Genomic DNA, 18,662 nt, shown 5'->3' with positions numbered 1-18,662 from the left:
ACCTTTTACTGCTTTCACCGTGTTACCCCTGAGCACAAATACGGACGCCGGCCCTTCAGCTAAGCACAGTCATCACAACAACATACTGCTCCCGCATGTCCTTCGGGTTAAGGGGCTGTTTCTCCTTTTCTACTGTCATGTCAAGGAGTTGTCACTGTGTGGCTCATGGTACGAATACCCTTTCTGGGGCTCACCTCTAAAGCTCTTCTCCTTTTGCCCTGGTTCTTTCCGCAATGACTAATAAAAGGGACAGGGTGAGGGGCCGTCTTAAACACTGCCTCAGATGCTGATACTCATTTCTGCAAAAATCTTACATTTCAGCCACTCACTTGAGCTTCTTGAAGGCCTCCCTGCCACCAGCCACGTACTGCTCCCCACTCTGGAGCTCGTCCAGCTGCCGGACACGATGCCCACCCCGGGGGGTATAGATGTTTCGCACAGCTCCAAAGGGCGCCTGCACCCCACCCGTCACCTCTTTCAGGAACACATCAAAGTTGGACACTTTCTTCTCGTGGATGACAATGCGGCGCCCCGGGAAGAAAGGGTCCCCGTTGCGATACACCAGCACGCTCTTCACGCTCGGCTGCGAGAGCCACGACGCCTTTGTGCCAGGACTGGCCATGCCGGTGGCTCCGCGCGTCCTGCGCAGCCCGAGCCGCCCGCACCTGTCTGCTCGGGAGAGGCTCCTGCCGGGGAACCCCTCTGGCCCTGACACCGCCCACGCCGGGCACACGGGCACACCTCCCGGGAGCGATCGCGGCCCGCCGGGGCCTGGGCCGGCCCTGCGCAGCCTGTACACAGCGGCTCCTCCCCGGCAACCAGCGCGGTGCTCCGGGCGCCGCGGGAGCTGCGTGTGGGAAACGCCAACCCAGGCGGAACAACGCGGCGTGACACTCGGGCCAGCACGGCCGGGACACGGACTGCCGGGGACCGCAGCCTCGGGGGCCTTCATCCTCCGGCTCTGCCATGACGGGAAGCCCTGCCGCCCTGCTTTCCTCGGGAAACTTGACCCCGCGTGTGCTCGGCTTCCCCGCCGGGCAGCCAGGCGGGAGCCTGCCAGGAGCCTGCCCGGCCCGGAGCCACCGCGGGAAGGAGGGAGACGGGCGGCATGCCTAGAGGAGGGCAGAGGGGGCCGCGGGGGCAGAGGAACGGGATGCGAATGAGGGAGACAGGGAAATCCCCGTGCTGCCTTCTCCTCCCCGACCGCCGCCGGTTCCCACAAGGGTCGGGCCGGCGGCCGAGCTGCCCTGGCGGCGGCAGCGCCCACACCGCACTCTGGCACACCCTGGGGACGAGAAGCCGTAAAACCTGAGAGAAAGTAAAACAGAACTGCCTTCAATTCAAATGTAATTCCTTTAACAACCTCTTTGCCCTGCCGGTAGCCTCAAGTCTGAAAATGCACTAGACCTTCCTACGTGAACTTTTGTAGTGTACAGTAATGATTGTCTTTTCAAATGGGTTTTTAACACGCGGGATGGAAAGAATTTTCTTTCCTTTTATCTTACCTCCTTTGATGGGACAATTACCCCCCTGCTGTGAGTTACAAAAGAGCAGTTAACCATTACAAAAAGAGCCATTTCAGAGTGAGGGCAGTCAAACATGCTACTGTTATTGGTTAACAACTAAAGTTCCCCACTCGCTGCTGGTCTCCTTCTGACTAATAACGGGGAGAACCAAGCATTTACCATCTTCGAATTAATTAATAATTAATTGAACTACTGTAGCCTGAAAGGAAATTTTTGTTATTAAAGATAGGCTTTTGAGTAAAAACCAAAAATGTTGATGACCCTCACACTGCTCTGCTATTTTATACCAGATTCTACCACATTTAGTGATCTTAGGTCTAATTTGTAGTCACATAACATTTTTGACATAGGAGTAAGACACTGAATATTTTATTGGTGCACCCGTTTTGACACTTTTAATACTTCAAAGTACTGTTGGTCTTTACCTATGGCCACACTATTTGCAATCACTTTATGGACTGCAATAAAATATCCCTTAAATGGTACCAGGGCACTGCTAGCCTTAAAGCAGCTTAAAATTTGTGGACAAAACCTTTGTTTTGCATCTCACCTAAGTACAACCACTGACCAAAAGCTAAGAAAAGGTTAGACACTTCAGCCTGTAATAGCAGTGTCTTGATCCATGACAATTTGTTCCTTCTAGCTTTTCCAATGTCTGACCTTTTATTCCCACTATTGTTTCACCTTGTAAACAATCTCCTATCACATTCTCAACAGCAAGGAGTCAAGCTGCTGAACCCACTGACATAATTAAAATAAATGCAGAGACACATAATCTCTTTATGATGGAGCAACATCAGACCTCTCATCTTACATGAGGTTGGTGCATGACATGAAGTCTGTCAAGTCCCTGTGTCAGGATCTCCTGAGGTCACATAAGGAGCATAACACACCATAATGCTGGGGGATGTGATGAGAGCAGAGTCATGGCATAGTGTAGCATCAAACAGGGGCACTTTTTCTACACCAGAATGTTGTGAGGCCTCCGCTATTTCAGAACCAGGAAAGATTTTGCAGCTTGTTGCAGGGCCTTGCCAGCTATGCTCAGTGACAGCAAAACATGAAGTTATGAAGACAGAAATGTTCTAGTGCTGAAGAAAAGACCAACAAAATGGACAGAATGGAAAAGGATGAAGTTTCTAAACTCAGAATCAAATTCAGCTTATTCTTTTGCACACAGTGCTGAGAATCACACTTAATAACTCTGTGCAGCTTATCAGAAAATCAGTCTAAGCAATTGCAGCTACTTTATTCCCAGCTGTAAGTCTGGAGTAGCCAGACTGTCTGCACTGGCAGTTTAAAGCACATGAATACCAAGTGGTTCAGCTCACATGCACACGCTAGAAGTAAAATACCGATGCAGTTGTAAATTTTAAAGCCCATGCTATAGCAAATACATCTACTTGTTCAACTGCCAGATCGAAAATTCCTTAGAATACCATGATCAAGTATTTTTGCTTTAAAAAATACCTTAGACAATCACAGCTTAAGTCACAGCTTTTGACTACACAGGTCCTGTCCAAAAGTATTCTTGAGGCAGCCAAGATGCTGAAGGATTATATAAGGAAAAGGCTTTAGCAAACCCTTAGAGGCACAAAAGGAAATGGTTCTCCATGGAAAAACAAATTCTGGTGGGTTACCTTAAGTAAGGAAAAGGTTGAAAGATACCTTCCATGTGGTCTTGGTATAGAGTAATGAGAGTGAGGTCATCCTTCTTAAGCAAAGATTTCTCAGTGTGTTGCTGTAGCGACCTTTGATCAAGGGACCTGAGATTATCAATTGGGTATTCCTGATTCATTCATGTGAGAAAAATTACTGTAAACATGAGTGGGGTTATTTTGGCAATTTTTCTATGGGGTCTTTCCTATCTCTCTCTTCTTGTGTAGCACTCATCATCCACTAAACACTTATGTACTGCCTGGTAGCACTTATAGGGTTTTTTGTTCGTCTGGCTTTTTGTTTTTATTTTTTTCTCAATGTGAATAAAATTGCACATTTCTTTTAGGAGAAGAAACAGGTCATAGGTACAGGCACATATTTGTATATAAAAAAAGATCAAATGGACAAGTTATACACCAAGAATTGTCTGTAGACCAAGATGCCTTTTTACCATAATTTTACCAAAAAGTTCTCTGAGCTTTTCTTCAGCAGAGATTTACAAGGACTCTTTGGATGATACCAATCTTTTCCTTCTCTTTCTGTGTGTTTTTCCTTGGTGTTTCCTTGGTGTTTCTTTGCACAAAGCCCAGATACAATCAGAGCTGTCCCCTGTCTGTGCTGACATTCAGCTGGCAGTGCAACTAGTTGCTCATGTCATTCAACCTCACAAATAGCTTCTGGTTTGGATGGCAGTTTCATGACTAAGCAAGCCTGTGCTGGAGATATCCTTTCTTCTTGGCTGAATGAAGAACAGCCATCATGCCTGTCCTTGTCAGTGAGCTCTTCAAGAAACAGCAGATGAGCTCGGGCCACTATTTCTTTGATGAGATTCAGCAAACAGCTCCCGAAGGCCGGCACTGCAGGACCTGACAGCAGAATCAACAAGCAGCTCCTTGGTATTTAGAGCTACAATAAATAGATGCCAGTTCTAGATCTCCAGTTATCTTTTGCCAGCAGCAGTGTAAAGTCAGACATTGTGTGTGTGCTTTATGACTTGTCCCTGGCTGCCAGTGCACACCGATGTGCTGCCTTCACCTCTGAAGACAGAGGTGACACTTGGTTATTGTCTGCCCTTCCAGACAGTCGCAGTGGTGGCTGATAATGCAGCTGTAATGAGATACAATGCCAGTGCTCACCAGTACTTTGGCCTGTTGGATCATACATAGCAGAGTTTGTATCAGTACAGATTCAGTAAGAAGTTACATCATCTTATTTCCAACACTTCTGTTGTCTTAGGAGCCAGAAAAACAGATGAGCAAAAGAAAACAAGTAGATTGACCCAGCAGCTTTTCCCTTTTTATTAAAGAGTGTGAAATGTCAGCTGTGTAAAACTTAGTGAACATTCATTAAATGTAAATTTCTGGCAGATATCCTTTAGATGCTTCCCTAGTTTTTGCATTCCAACATGCAGAGCCAACATAAGCTGCCCTTAATTTCCAGCAATAGTGTGCACTGGTTTCCTACCTTCCTGAGGTATTTTCTGTGCTGTCTGCTATTTACAAATATTAAGTACCTCTGACATCCAAGAGATTAGTGTTGCACATACTGCCACCTGCTGTGATTAACGAAAACTAGAGCTAAAATATTCCATTCAGCGTAGATTCCAGCTTTTTCAGGTATGAATAGGGACAACATTTGCAGACAGGTGTGGTTATACCCTTTAACTGAAAACATCTGATGGCTTCAGTCTACATACACATGATGTCCATAACTACTGAGGAATTTTTCATTGAATTACTTCCTTGTGAGGTTGTTTACCTTTATGCAAGGTGTGTGTAACCCATCCTTCAGATTCTGTGCATCTGTCAATCCACTTGGAACAAAGGCTCATCTATGTATGCTAATGTGTGTATGTAGGTACACACAAACATACAAATGCACAGGTCATCTGCTGCAGGAAAGAAGTTGCTATAAATATACTGTTGTTATAAATATTCTGATGATTGATTTAATCATATAAAAGAGTTATGAATACAAGTAGAAAATAGCTAAGTATAAGGTATAGCAATGTTAAAAGTACTGTGTTTATAGTATGCAACCATAGAAACTTCACCAAGAAGTCACTGGATTTTTTTATGTTTTGTTCAAGAAACTATGGAGACCATCATGCACACCAGTTACACTGCTCGGAAACCCCATATCCTGCCCATCTTGATTTGAATGTCAAGGATTCCTTTCAGTAGAGCTCAGCAGAGATGATCAGTGATTGTCTTAGAGTAGGAATATTAATGAAGTTATACAACTTGCAAAACCAATTATTGTACAATTTAAGAGTGGACATCTTATGCATAGTACATAAAACAACTTACATAATGATGACTTGGCAAAAAAACTATATAAAATAGATGAATTTAGTTTACTAAGTGGAACACATTTGAAGGAGTAATCCTGTCTGTTTGGTGACACCCTTGTTTTCAAAACTCTAACCAGTGTTTAGATTTTTGCCTTCCTCTTGGAGCAGCCACGCATCATTTCATTAATCACTTCCTTTTTTACCTCCCTGCTGAGGATTAATGAGTACTTTAAGTAGATTCTGATAACAAGTTCCCCTGCAGGGTTTGGATGCAGGCTTTCCCTCCAGGCTGGTTTACACACTTCAGCAGGACTAGCCAAAGGACCCCTGCACTTTTGCACATGAAAGCTGCAGTTTCAAAAGAGTATACAACAGTGGAAGCTGGTGTGCTGCTAATGAAACTTTCACATCTCAACTACCCAGGTTGACTCTATCTTAGATACAGAAGTAGGGCAAGGAAATTTAATTCCAAGACATTTGCTGGAGACGAAACTGTACTTCACTTGGAAAAAAAACCCCATACTTTAGAAGATCATCCAGAAGTGGCAGAATGCGGCAGGGAAAATCCCAGCCACAGTAAGGTGTGCTCACGTTACAAGGAGTACTGCTGGACCTGGGATTTTAAGAACACTTAAGTTTTTGGGAAGAGTTATCCATTTAATTGGATTTTCAATTTGGACCTACTTCAATAGAGGAACTCACGTGAGCATTATGGGGTGCCTGTTTTTTTTTTTTTTTCCCATTCTCACAAATCTTCATGTACAGTGGGATTGAACACAGGCCACGTGAGGTGGTGAGAAGGATCGTGGCTCTGTGCATACACATGTGTAAAATGCCAATCACTTGTTTTTAAAATTTTAAAAGTTTAATGGTAACAAAACGGCTATAAAAATAGTAATATATTTAGAGTAATAATAATGTTAGAAATGATCAATTCTGCAGCCAAATTTATAAAAAATATTTTATAAATTTATTAGATCGAGAACCAAAAAAAAAATAGAATATTATAAAACTGCCGCAGCCAAGACAGCGTCAACCCCGGTCTTTGACTCCGGGTGAACTTGGGACAGACCAACGTAGTGTCAGCGTCTCCCCAGAGTATCACACCAACTGTTCCAGGCAGCCAGCTTATATACAGTTTATTCTGCCTGGAGCAGAAATGACCTAAGATTTCTGTAAGTTCCTACATATGTATAACGGGAACTATACAGATGCAGTCCCAGACAAAAGTCAGTCCATGGGTTTGGATGGCTGTCTGGGCTCCTCAAAATTGTCTTCCTTCCAGCTGTAGCCAAGACGTTGCTCGCTTTTTTCGATGTAATCTCTCCCAGGTGTTGTTCGGTGAATGTTCTGGACATTCTTCAGAAATGGTCGTTAATGGTCATGATTTTATCTGGGAGAGTCTGGGAAATCTTTTGAAAATGAAAAGCCCTGCTTCTGGCCATGGGGGTCAGACGCATGGTTGGATCTTTATAATTTTTATACAATTTCCAAAGCATGAACTATCTACATCATATACTACAATAATTTAGACAATTTGAATTAGGGCAATATGAGACAATAGAAACAAAGAGTTACGGACGTCTGGGTATGTTTTATCTGGGCAGCATAAGCCCGAAAAAGGACACGCGTTAAGAGAGGATTAACCCTTAAAAACCTGTTGCATATTCATACATCTCATACACGATGCATAAATTCCATTCAAACACAGGATTCTGTCTGGTCATCGTCAGCTTCTTACTCTTAATCCTAACGGCATCATCCTGTCCGAGCGAGGCGGGAAGAAATTCGTTTCTCCTGATAACAGGGCAATAAATTCTCTTTCTCTAAAAGATTTAGGTGTCCTGTGGCTGGTATCTCAGTGCGAGTCCTTTCTTTAGAAAAAAAAAAAAGTATCCTACATAGCATAGTTTCTATTTTAACATTTTGTTATAACCTAAAACTATATTTAATACACTACGTAAGAGAATTAGTACAGCATTACTTTCTAACACAACACATATAATATTCATTTTAATATTTGCGAAAAGCCAATCATAAAATACGCATTTTTCACACACACAACAATGGCTGCGAACTTCCAGGGCGCCACTGAGTTATCTCAGAGCGTTTAGAAGAAATACAGAAGCGGGTCGGCAGGACCCACCACTCCACAGCCGGCGAGGCACCAGGTCCCGCCGGGGCTGCGCTCCCCGCAGGCCGCACCGGGGCTGCCGTCACCTCGCCGCGCTCCTCCTCTCCCGTCACGGCCCGGGCTCCTCCCTCGCCGCGGCTGCGCGCCGGGAGCCGTGCCGGGCCGAGGGTCCGAGCGGGGTCGATGCTGCGCGGGGCCGCGCTGCTCCCCCGCGCCCTGGGCGGCGGCTGCTGCTGCTGCGCGGCCCGCGGCTGGGCGGGCGGCGGCTCCCGCCCGCGGGCCGCGCCTGGGCTGCCGCCGGGCCGCGCCTGGGACCGGCCCGCGGCAGTGGCGGCGGTGCCGCCGGGCGCCCGCGGGCTGCGCTGGGCCGGTGAGCGTCGAGTCGGGCCCCGGGACACGGGGGCGGGGGCAGCTGAGCTGCGGGCGGCCGGGACGGGCGCGTCGGCGTCGGGATCGGGTTGGTCGGGGCCTTGTCGTGACCGGCGCTTCCTGACGTGCGTGCCGCAGCCTGGGAGCGGGGCACTGCGCAGCTCAGTGCCAAGGGTGGTGTGCTGGAAGTAGAGCTGGGTTCTCTCCCCGCAGGTAAATTTTATCAACATGCCCCCACTGAGACCTCCCAAGCCACCCTAGCCAGCGTGTCTCCTGTTTTTGCCGTGGTAAGTACCTGCAGGCATTTCCGCCAGCGAGGGCAGCCGGTGCAAGATGATGGTGCTTTTCCCCTGTTGTTTGATTGGTTGTTTTTTAATCTTAAGGCGTCATAAAAACAGATGGATTTGTGTCTCGGAGAACATCCCTAAGTTCTAAATTGTTGCTTTGACCTACTCTGATTTGAGGACTAGTTAGAGTACATAGTGTTGATAAAAATGCTTTTCTAAAGTCCAGCATCTGCTGGAAGTTCTCTGGCTCTAATTGTGAAAGCAAGTCAACTCTTGGAAGTGCTGCAGTCAGAAGTTTATTCTTAAGTTTATCAAGGCTTGCTAATACCTTATTAGTCTTGTGGTCTTGTGTCTTGATAGCTGCAGTTCTAAGCAAACATAGAATTTGGTGAAAATAAGCTCTCTCTATGCTGTCTTTTTAAAGACAACTGAAGGCTGTTTGCAAGCTGCTTGGTTTGCATATTATGGTTTTCTTTTAAATATATATATTGTGAAAAATCCCATTTTTAGTGCCAGTGAAGGAAGATGTGGTCTCCTTGTTGATAATGAAAAGCAGTCATTCTGCTTTTCAACAAGGTGCCATGTAACCTCCTTGCAGCTCTTCTGAAATGAATGCTTAGGTAGACTTAATTCACTGAAAGTCAGTTTAAAAGTCAGTAATGTTGGATTAAGCTACGCTGTTTATGAGGAAAATCAATAAACTTCATTATTAATGCAGAATGGCAGTCTTTCCAAGAAAATAATTTTATTAGGAAATACAAGCATTAAGTGAATTATATGAGTGACAGATGCTAAGACAAGAAGTATTTAGGTGCAGGCTACAAGCTAAATAGTATGTCTTTGCAATACTTGATGTGGGCACAAAGCCTAACCATACAGTCTGTGGTAATCTTTACTTTCTAAGTTTTATTTGTAAATTTTTCATAGTGTTACAGAGCAAATAGCTGAATTTTCAATCCCAGATGTAAGATGCCTTGCTGGTCTCCTCTCCGTGAGATCCAGTGATGGGATGCATGGGAATAGCTCAAAGCTGTGCCAGGGAGGTTTAGACTGGACATTAGGAAGCAATTCTTTACCAAGAGGATGGTCAGACTCTGGAACAGGCTTCCTGGAGAGGTGGTCAGTATCCCAAGCCTGTCAGCATTTGAGGCATTTGGACAGCATACTTTCACAGGGCTTTAACTTCTGTTCAGCCCTGAACTGGTCAAGCAGCTGGACTCTGATCATTGTAGGTCTCTTCCAAAAGAAATAGTCTCTTCTAAGTCTCATCCTCAGTAAATCACCATAACAAGGTTTGTGTAGGAACACGGTCATGCAGAAGACACTGGTCACAAACACAGTGAAATGTGGTCAATTCATGCAATTATTTGGCTTAATTGTGAATAGAGAGCATAAAAATTGCTTTCTCTTCATAATGTGTTTCCCATTTGGCTTCTAGGGAAGTGCATATAATTTTAGAAATTGATTTCTTGTTTTACAATGGTTCTGTTAATTTTTTTTTATCCTTCTTCCAGATGAAGTTTGACAAAGAGGGAAATACTACCTATTTTGGTAAGTTTTCATTGTGGTTTTGTTTGGGTTTGTTTGAGCTTTTTCCTTTTTCCAGTACAGAAAAGCACAATTGAAACCTACTTGGTTAAAAAAATTATGTTTCGGCTATTTCACTATGTTTATGTTTGAGATGTTGCAGCATTTCTTCTGTTTTGCTGTCTTCCATTGGGCCTTCATAGCATCTCTATTGTTACAGTTTTTGTACATTAAGTAATATTTTGAAAGTAATATGTTACCGTCTCTCACAGGAAGGTAATTTTTGCTTTGCCTTTTTTTTTTTTTTTTTTTTTTTTTTTTTTTTTTTTTTTTTGGCCGCCATGCTCCTTTTCCCGCCTTGTCTGTCCATGCAGGATTACATGTGCTTTCTCAAAGGAGTCAGTTATTTCTGATGTGAAATTAATTGTTGTGGTCAACTTTTTCACTTTTTCACTTATATCTGGAATTTTTCCATTCAAAATACAGTATTTTAAATGTTGTAGAAAATAACTTGGATTGAGACGTCAATAGGAGAAAAACCTTTAAGAATAGCTGGGTTGTTTTTTTTGTGGGACTTGGTAACACACTAGGATGTAATTTCGGAACATACGTGCTTGTCCTCTAAATGTCTTCATCTAAAAATATTTTCATGATAGAAAAGAAGAAAACAGAATTGTACCAGGAGTTGGGTCTTCAAGCTCGAGATCTAAGATTTCAACATGTGATGAGCATTGCAACCAGGAACAACAGGATCATCATGAGAATGGAGGTAATGGTTTCCTTATAGCTGAGTGTAAACCCTCTCTTATCCTTGCACTTTGATTTTCTTGCACAGCAAGAAAACAGCCACTTTCTGTGACATGCAGTCCAGCAGTAAATGTTTCTTTGGAGCTCTGCCTAATAATCAGCTGTACACATTAGTGACCATTTTCCTTTTTGAACACTGGAGAAACATTACTAACATTGTCACAGAAGTAAAGACTGGTGTAGAGCCTCTTCTCAGTCCCTGGCACAGTGCTGTGTCTGAGCCTCTTTGCAGTTAGCATGAGATTTTGTTAATTTCCTACCTGAAATGACATTTGAAGATTGGTTTTATCAAAGCCCAAAATCATCAAATGTGCTACAGTGTTAGGAGAAATCTTCAGTGAGTTTTTTTTTTAGACTCCTTACATGTACTGTCTTTTTCAGTTCTTGAAGGCTGTCATAACACCAGAGTTTCTTCTGATACTAGATTATCGTAATTTAAGTCTGGAACACTGGCTCCTCAATGAACTAGCATCTCAGCTGGCTGGGGAAGGTCAACTAGTCACATATTCCCTGCCCTTTGAATTCCGAGCCATAGAAGCAATTCTGCAGTACTGGGTGAGCTATCTCATTTTTAAAAAATGTTTGGGAAGTTCTTGCTACACAGAAACGGCTGTATGACTTTAGTCTTGTGTTAATATCTACATGTATATATTTGTAAATGTATTCTGCATTTCCACTTTCTCTATTTTTTTTTGACTTCTTAGTTCTTATGGTTTTGTGTGTATGTGTGTTTTCATTCCCTTTCCAGTAAAGGAAATTTTCATTCCCTTATCCAAATAAATTTTTGGATATGATGGCTTCACTACCATTTGGATAATGAAAAACCAAGTCAGAATTTCTTTCTAGAGATATGTTGTAGCTGGAATGAAAATCACACAAAATTGCTGAGGTTTTGGCCTCTTTATAAGAGGAGTCAGATGAGATTTCTAGCTATCAATAGAAATCTGTGCTTGCTAATTCTATTATAACATTTATAGACAATAGTGTTTTAGCTTTATTAGCCTTATTGGTGTGGTTGTCACTGGGTTTCAGTTCACTTTCCATGAAATACTATATTGTGCGCTGGCTTTGTGTTTATGGGGTATCCATATAGGAAGTATTTCCCAGGCACTGGAAATCAGGTTGTAATAAATACCTATTACTGTGAATTCTGTGTTAAGAGACAGGAGTCAGTTGCCCAAATCATTCTAAATGAATTATTTTAATTCTTATGAAGGATCATGTTGTTATCTAGATCAGCAAACTGCAGGGAAGACTTAACACTTTGCAGCCTCAGATCCTTGAGACACTGGAAGCCCTAGTGGATCCCAAGCTTTTATCCGTGGATAGGAGTAAACTACGCATTCTTCTGCAAAATGGCAAGAGGTAACTAAGAATAAGCTGTGAAGACACTAGAAGGTGACCATAGAAAATGGCATGCATTAAAGTGTTAGAAAAATGGTATCTGATACTTTATTCCTTAATTACTGTAATGCTGGATTGTTCACCTTATTTGGAATCATAAAAGTCAGTATATGAATTACTAGTGATACAGTGGGAAAGGGAAGGAAATTCTGAAGAGTCAGAAATGGTGTCATGCTTCTTAAATAGCATCTGACAAAACAAAATAATACCTAAGAGAATCAAACAGTATGAAAATGTAAACCTTATAAAACCTTCCCTTTAATGTAAACCTTTGTAAATCTGTGTACATCTATGTTTTGAGGTTACTTGTACAGTGCTACCTTAATGTATTGGCCTCACTCATATGATAGTGCAAACATGCACTTGCTGTGTGCTCAAAGAGTGCTTGGGTTTTTTTGCTTACAAATACATCCAGAAACACATCTGGATGCCTTTTAGTGTGTGTCTGTACCTCACTGGTCTCCAGACAGATCACTGCCACAGCTAAGTGTGTGGCTTGTAGAGCATGTTTTGAAGGATCTCTTACAACCCTGCAAGGAAGTCTTCCATGGCCACTCTGTCTGGTGAGGGTGCTGGCTGGCTAACTCATGTAGAGATTACCTTTGGGTGCTGGTTACACTGGGTATTATTTGACCTTTCGCCTGTTCTTCTTTCAGCTTGTCAGAACTGGAAACAGATGTTAAAGTTTTCAAAGAAACAATTCTGGAGATCTTAGATGAAGAAGAAGTAATAGAAGAACTCTGTCTTTCTAAATGGACTGATCCACAAGTATTGTATGTACAGTTTGAAACCACATGCATTTTTTTAACAGTGTATTTTGTTTGAGGAGAACTTGAACACTAAACTGGGTGTTTACTGCTAAAAATCAGAAAGAAAAAGTCTTTTGCTTTTTTATAAACCCTAATGCTTGCTACTTCAGAAACCATTTTAGTTGCCATTTTGGAGAGGAACTCCACTGTTACACAGTTACAAATAGTTCTTGACGTAACAGGCTGGATCATCTAGTATGTGATGGAACAGGAGCAGGATGGCAGAAAAAGCAAATGTTATTTTTCAATATAAATCAGCACATTCTGGGAGCATTTTCTTCAGTTTCACCAAAATATGGCACGTTTTTAAGCTTGTCTTGAGTAGGTCAGATTCCACACTTCCTTTGCTAGAAGTTTTCTGAACACCTTGCTTCTAGCTTTTTGCTCACAAGCAGAACCTGAAAGAAAGAGGCCTTGGAGTAACCTTGGGCACCTGAAGAACAGCATTCCAGGAGATGTATGTGCAGAAACAATCCTATTGCACTCTGGGGTTCTGGTGAAGCACACTGGTCACTTTAATAAAAACGAAAAAACAGCAAGATAATGTATACAGTTTCCAAATATGTTTTGGGCTGAATTGGATTTAAATCTCGGGCATAGAGATGTGTTTTATATATAAGCAGACAACAGAAGTTACCTTCCAGGGTACTTTGTGAAGTTGCTGAGTGATACTTTTGCCTGACTGCAGTGCCTGTATATTTTAATCCTGTTCACACGGTGTGTGGGTTTGAAGTCTTGCCCTGCAGAGCTTAATCTAAATGTGCAGCAGAAACTCAGTGTTCCAGACGTGGGACATGGTTTGCATTTCTAAGGCATCTTCTGGAGCAGTATCAGAGGTAGCTCTAAATTCCAGCTGCTCCTGAGTCAGCAGCTGGTTTTTTCCTGGTTTTGCTCACAGCCTTCCTTTAGATATAATACAGTCTGCTGGCAAAGCCTTAGTTGCCTCATGGTAGACAGTGTGTAAGGGATCTAGGAAAGATCCCAGTGGCACCTTATGTTTGTGTCTAGAGAAATACACAGGCATCCCTTCTTTCAGACACCAGTCCACAAGGGTAGGAGTGGTAATAGGGGGTTGTGTGAAGAGCTATGCTGCAGGATGCAATGAGGCAGTCTGTGCACAAGGCACACCAAGAAACACAAGCCATGACAGCACATTTGGAGGCACATTGGCCATGTGTTAACAGCTCTTTTTGGATCCAGGATTGATACAACTGATAGGTGGTACTTGGTGAAGACAAATTGGAGTTCATTCTGAAAGGATGTGAAGGAGCCCAGTTAGGCAGATAGGTGCCATCAGAAATCTTTCACAGCAGAATGGTAAACTTAGGTCAGAGAGATGAGGCAGACCTCTTAACTGTGTGTGTAGGAATGCCAGAATGTGGAAGAGTCATGAGACAGATGGAGACTAGTTAATGAAAGCACATCCAGTGGCAGTTATTTTCATGTCTTTATGGCTGTCTTTATTTTGTATATCCCCAGAGGAGCTGATGTAAATGTAAAGATGCTCATCAAGTATGACCTTAAGGTGAATCTGTAATACTGCAGATAGTGTTCTAAGACTTTCAAGTCTGCAGTTCCTCTCATCCCCATGCAGTGAAAACCTCAAGGTTTGGAGGGCTTTCAAATCAGGTTGGCTTACTCAGTTTCTGCCCTGGAAACAGAGAAACTAGGTGCTCTGTTAAAGGTCCTCAGGGAGCTTACATGGGTTGATTTGTAAGACATAGCAGTTATTTTCATGGAAAACCATTTCAGAGATGTTCCTTTAGCAGTCAGTAATGCCAGGAGGAGATTCATTAAAAACTTCAGTCTTTCTAGAGATCATACCACAAAACAAAAATACATGAACAATCTTCCTGCCTTTGCTGCTTAGTTTTCAAGCTCTTACAGAACTCAGATGCCTCAGTTTCATCTACACAATGCCAGAAACATGTATTTCAGAGGAAGACTGCTGCTTCAGCAGTAGCACTCTGAAATAATATGAAAGTCTTTTAAAATTCACTTAGAGAGGAGCATCTTTCATTAAGATAGTCACTCCTTGGCTGCCTCAGGATTGAAGAATGCTTTGCAGGAATTGCTGTGGACAGCTCAAATGCTTTATTATTAAACCATTTTAATATAACCTAAACCATCTCCATCACTGTGTAATTGTTTGTGGATTGACTTTGTGTTGTTTATTGTTAAAGTTTTTTTACTGCACTGTTACCACCTTTCACCACTTGAGGGCACCAAAAAGTTAATCTGTCAAAATAGTTAACATTTTATAATAATTTAATAATATATAAAAAATTTATAACTTTTTATCTTTGTAATATCCAAAAAATTAAAATTTGTGGTGGTGTGCATACTTTGAGCACATCAAATGTTAACTGACTGCTCTATTGAGGTGCTGATAAATATAGAAGTATTTATTTTATTTTATGCTGTTGGAACTGATAGAAATTCCTCACCAAAAGGTTGGATTTTGTGGTGTAGTCTCTAACAGCATTCTTGTTCCCCACAATTCTTACATGCCTCAACACACCAGTAATACACTTCTCTACAATAAGGATGTATATACATATTTGTATATATAACCAGGAAAATATAAATTGTTGCTCACAGTGAGGAGAGTACATCTGGGATTGACCATGCAGAGGAAATGGAGCTGCTGTTGGAGAATTATTACAGACAAGCAGAAGATCTTTTAAATGAAGCTCGTGAACTCAGAGTACTGATTGACGACTCAGAAAGCATCATCTTTATCAACCTGGACAGGTTAGCTACCATCTGTTAGATTATCAAAATCTGGAATTTAGATTTTCTTGGCCTAGACTTTCTCAGATTTTACTACAAGGAAAGTTGGAGGATTGTGTCTTAGTGAGGGTTGAATGAACTTGTAGTCACAGCAGCTGCATTGTGCTTTTCTAGTTATGAACTGGATAAAGCAAAGCAAGAAGATAGCCTAATTACTGTGTGTAATTAGTATGTAACTCTGTAGCTAGGCATCAGTCTTCCCTAGCACTGAAACCTAGCTTCTCCTAAACCCTTCAGGGGAGCTATCCAGTACAGGAAATGTCTGCAAATTGAGAAGCATTTTAAAATTCTGTTCAGAGAAGATAACTAGTCAGAGTCTGGCTTGGCTACTCAGGTTTCCAGTACAAGATAAATTATTACTCTGTAGAGTGATACAAAAATTAATAGCTTGGGAGCAAGTTTCTCTTTCTCTCTGTATGCTACATTTTTCACATTTAGTCAGATTACTTACTGAAAAAGAGTTGTAGCTTGCATTTGCACGAGCATGCCACTCTGAGGTCAGTGTTTAATATTCTCTCTCCTCTGCACTGAGGAGTTATCTGTAGAAACACTTTGTGGATGCTGTATCAGGAAACCACAAAAATCTTTTTGTGGAAGACTTGAATATGAAATTCACCCAAAAGGACTGAAGTTTGTAGTCTGCAGCATTTAGCAACTCTCTTTTTTTGTAAAATGTATTAATTTGCAAGGTAACAAAAAATTTTTGTCCATTGTGAATACAGACATAGAAATTGCAGCCAGATGGTGGTGAGGTTACAAATTTCAGCAGAAATTTACTGTTCCTCTGTATAAACACCTCTGAGAAGTGAGCAATACTGGAGAGCCTGATGATGGTTAAGCTGAACCTGCACCCTTTAGAGGTGTCCAGATGTAGCAATGTCAAAATGATAGTTTCTTTGTACCGTGGTTTCATGATCTATGCAACAGAGTTACATAATTTCAGCATGACTTCCTCTCTTCCACTACTCTTTTTTACTGCATTTTATATGGAATTTAAGAATTTAGACAGCAAATAAATTTTTGGGTTCCCCTTACAGATGTTTCTCCCTTCTTTAGCCACCGTAATGTGATGATGAGGCTGAACTTGCAGCTGACCATGGGGACTTTCTCTGTCTCTCTCTTTGGACTCATAGGAGTTGCATTTGGTATGAACTTGGAGTCATCCCTTGAAGAGGTAAGGAACAAGTTCTGTGTTTATCATAAAATGTGTGTCCTGTTCTTACAGCTTATTTCATATTTGGTACAACTTCATTCTTTCCATGGACAAAGCTCCAGTGATTCATGTGTTCATACAATCACTTCTTTTGTAAGCAAATTACTGCATGGCAAACTGCACAGTATTGTATTGCAGCCTTTTTTCTGTGTCATGTCCATGGAAAAGAAATAGGAAGACAAATTTTTGGTTGTGTAAGTAGTTGATTATAAAGTAGTATTAAAGTTTTGTTAATGATATTCTATTCTGAAAAGAGCAGCTTTGTCTTTCAGATACAAGTGTGTCTGTCAAGCAGCCAGGGCATTTCCAGCACATCAGGGGAAGTGCTCTACTGTCAGTAATTGTTTACTGTCAGTAATTGTTTACTGTCAGTAATTGTTTACTCTACTGTCAGTAATTGTTTATACCTAAACTGGGGAGGAAGGGGTACCAGCTCGGGGGGGTGCAACTTTAAAACTGCACATGCCGCCTTTAAAACAAATAAACCAAGCAAAGACTTACTCCTTTTCAAATCAGTTAAATATAAGGATTGAATTTTCAAACTTCCCAATGAAGGAAGGAAAACTGCATGGAACAGTAACAGAATACAGTACAGTGATCCTAAATAAAATGCTTTGCTGTGAAACAGCCCTTTTTCCAAGGAAGGGTTTGGCTGTTGATAGTAAAGAGTTTACTGCTTCCTCTTCTAAAGGAAGAAAACACTGGTGGGGAGTGAGAGATTATCTTTGGGTAATCCCTTTTCTGGAGAGATAATTGGATGACTAATGAGAGTGTTCTGTTGGTAGGACCCCAGGATATTTTGGTTGGTGACAGGGATTATGTTTCTGGGAAGTGGTCTGATCTGGCGGCGCTTACTTTCCTTCCTTGGGCGGCACCTGGATCCTCCACTACCTCCTCAGGTACGTATGGCTGGCTGGGGCTCCTGCCTCACACTCTGCTTGTACACTCCATTCCTAAGGCAGAAAATAAGAAGGCTTAGATCTTAGGGTAGGCCACAAAGCATGGTAAAATTCAGCTCAGGGTCTGTTCCATGACAGAAAAGGTGCTCCCTCACTGGACTGAAGGAGATGGGGAGCCCCAGCACTGGGCAGAAGTGAAGCTGCAGGCTGTTCCATGAGAAGTGCTGTATTTACTTTCACCTGGAAGCCCAAGGAGAGCTGGGGCTAATGGTAGAAGCAGTCCTTGTCCTCCTACCCACATACTAACTCTGGATCCGTAGTCCCTGACTTGTAAAAGAGTAAGTAGAGCTAAAAGGATGATGAGGATGAGCACTAGCTGTAACCTCTCTTTAGAAAATGATGCCGTGGTTGTGATGTCCTGACTCTCAGTCTGAAGTTTGTAATAGTCTCTTACATATGCACCAGTTATCTTTGCCATTGAGGGTACCGAGCTGTAGGAAGATTTCCAAAGAGACCATGCTTAGATTAGCATGTATGGGTCATTTTCCCTATTGACTATACTTGCCAGGACTTGTGGAACTGTGTTGTCTACCTCATCTCTGCACTGTAATATTCATAGCAGACATATCAGTAAAGTCAAAAGTTAAGTTGCTACAAGTGACAAAGGGAGGCTCAGATAAATTCCCCTTCTTCCCTCTCCTCTTTTGCAACTAAGAATCAGCTGGCAGTAGTTGTGGATTGTTGACTATGGCTACGGTTTACTAGAATATCCTGAAGTGTAGTTCAAAAGGAAGTCCAGCACATACTGACTGACTTGGGGAAAGATATTGGGAGGTATTAGGGAGGGAGAAGCCAAAGACACTGTTCTGAAAATAAGGGGAGCAAAATCAGGGTTCAAGCATCTGTGGAGCCTTACTTCCTTCTGCCACATGTAGAGCAGCT

At 42.2% G+C, this 18,662-nt stretch overlaps 2 protein-coding genes across 2 annotated transcripts in view; one reads left to right on the top strand and one right to left on the bottom strand.

Moving 5' to 3' along the window:
- DCDC2 (doublecortin domain containing 2) overlaps positions 1–668 on the bottom strand; it is a 53,470-nt gene extending 52,802 nt beyond the window's left edge. Inside the window, exon 1 of the mRNA XM_059851401.1 lies at positions 330–668. Within this exon, the coding sequence (XP_059707384.1) occupies positions 330–622 (293 nt within the window). The 5' untranslated portion in view covers positions 623–668. The remainder of the gene's footprint in view (positions 1–329) is intronic.
- A 6,967-nt stretch (positions 669–7,635) lies between these two features.
- The window catches only part of MRS2 (magnesium transporter MRS2), a 13,626-nt gene continuing 2,599 nt past the window's right edge, over positions 7,636–18,662 (top strand). Inside the window, exons 1-10 of the mRNA XM_059851385.1 lie at positions 7,636–7,982; positions 8,195–8,268; positions 9,783–9,819; positions 10,452–10,564; positions 10,984–11,157; positions 11,837–11,967; positions 12,663–12,779; positions 15,417–15,569; positions 16,665–16,782; positions 17,607–17,720. Coding sequence (XP_059707368.1) covers positions 7,796–7,982; positions 8,195–8,268; positions 9,783–9,819; positions 10,452–10,564; positions 10,984–11,157; positions 11,837–11,967; positions 12,663–12,779; positions 15,417–15,569; positions 16,665–16,782; positions 17,607–17,720 — 1,218 coding nt within the window. The 5' untranslated portion in view covers positions 7,636–7,795. The remainder of the gene's footprint in view (positions 7,983–8,194; positions 8,269–9,782; positions 9,820–10,451; positions 10,565–10,983; positions 11,158–11,836; positions 11,968–12,662; positions 12,780–15,416; positions 15,570–16,664; positions 16,783–17,606; positions 17,721–18,662) is intronic.

The sequence above is a fragment of the Haemorhous mexicanus genome, chromosome 1 (genome assembly GCF_027477595.1).
Source record: "Haemorhous mexicanus isolate bHaeMex1 chromosome 1, bHaeMex1.pri, whole genome shotgun sequence".
In the NCBI taxonomy this organism is placed as follows: Eukaryota; Metazoa; Chordata; class Aves; order Passeriformes; family Fringillidae; genus Haemorhous; species Haemorhous mexicanus.
This window is presented reverse-complemented; position numbering and strand designations above follow the sequence as displayed.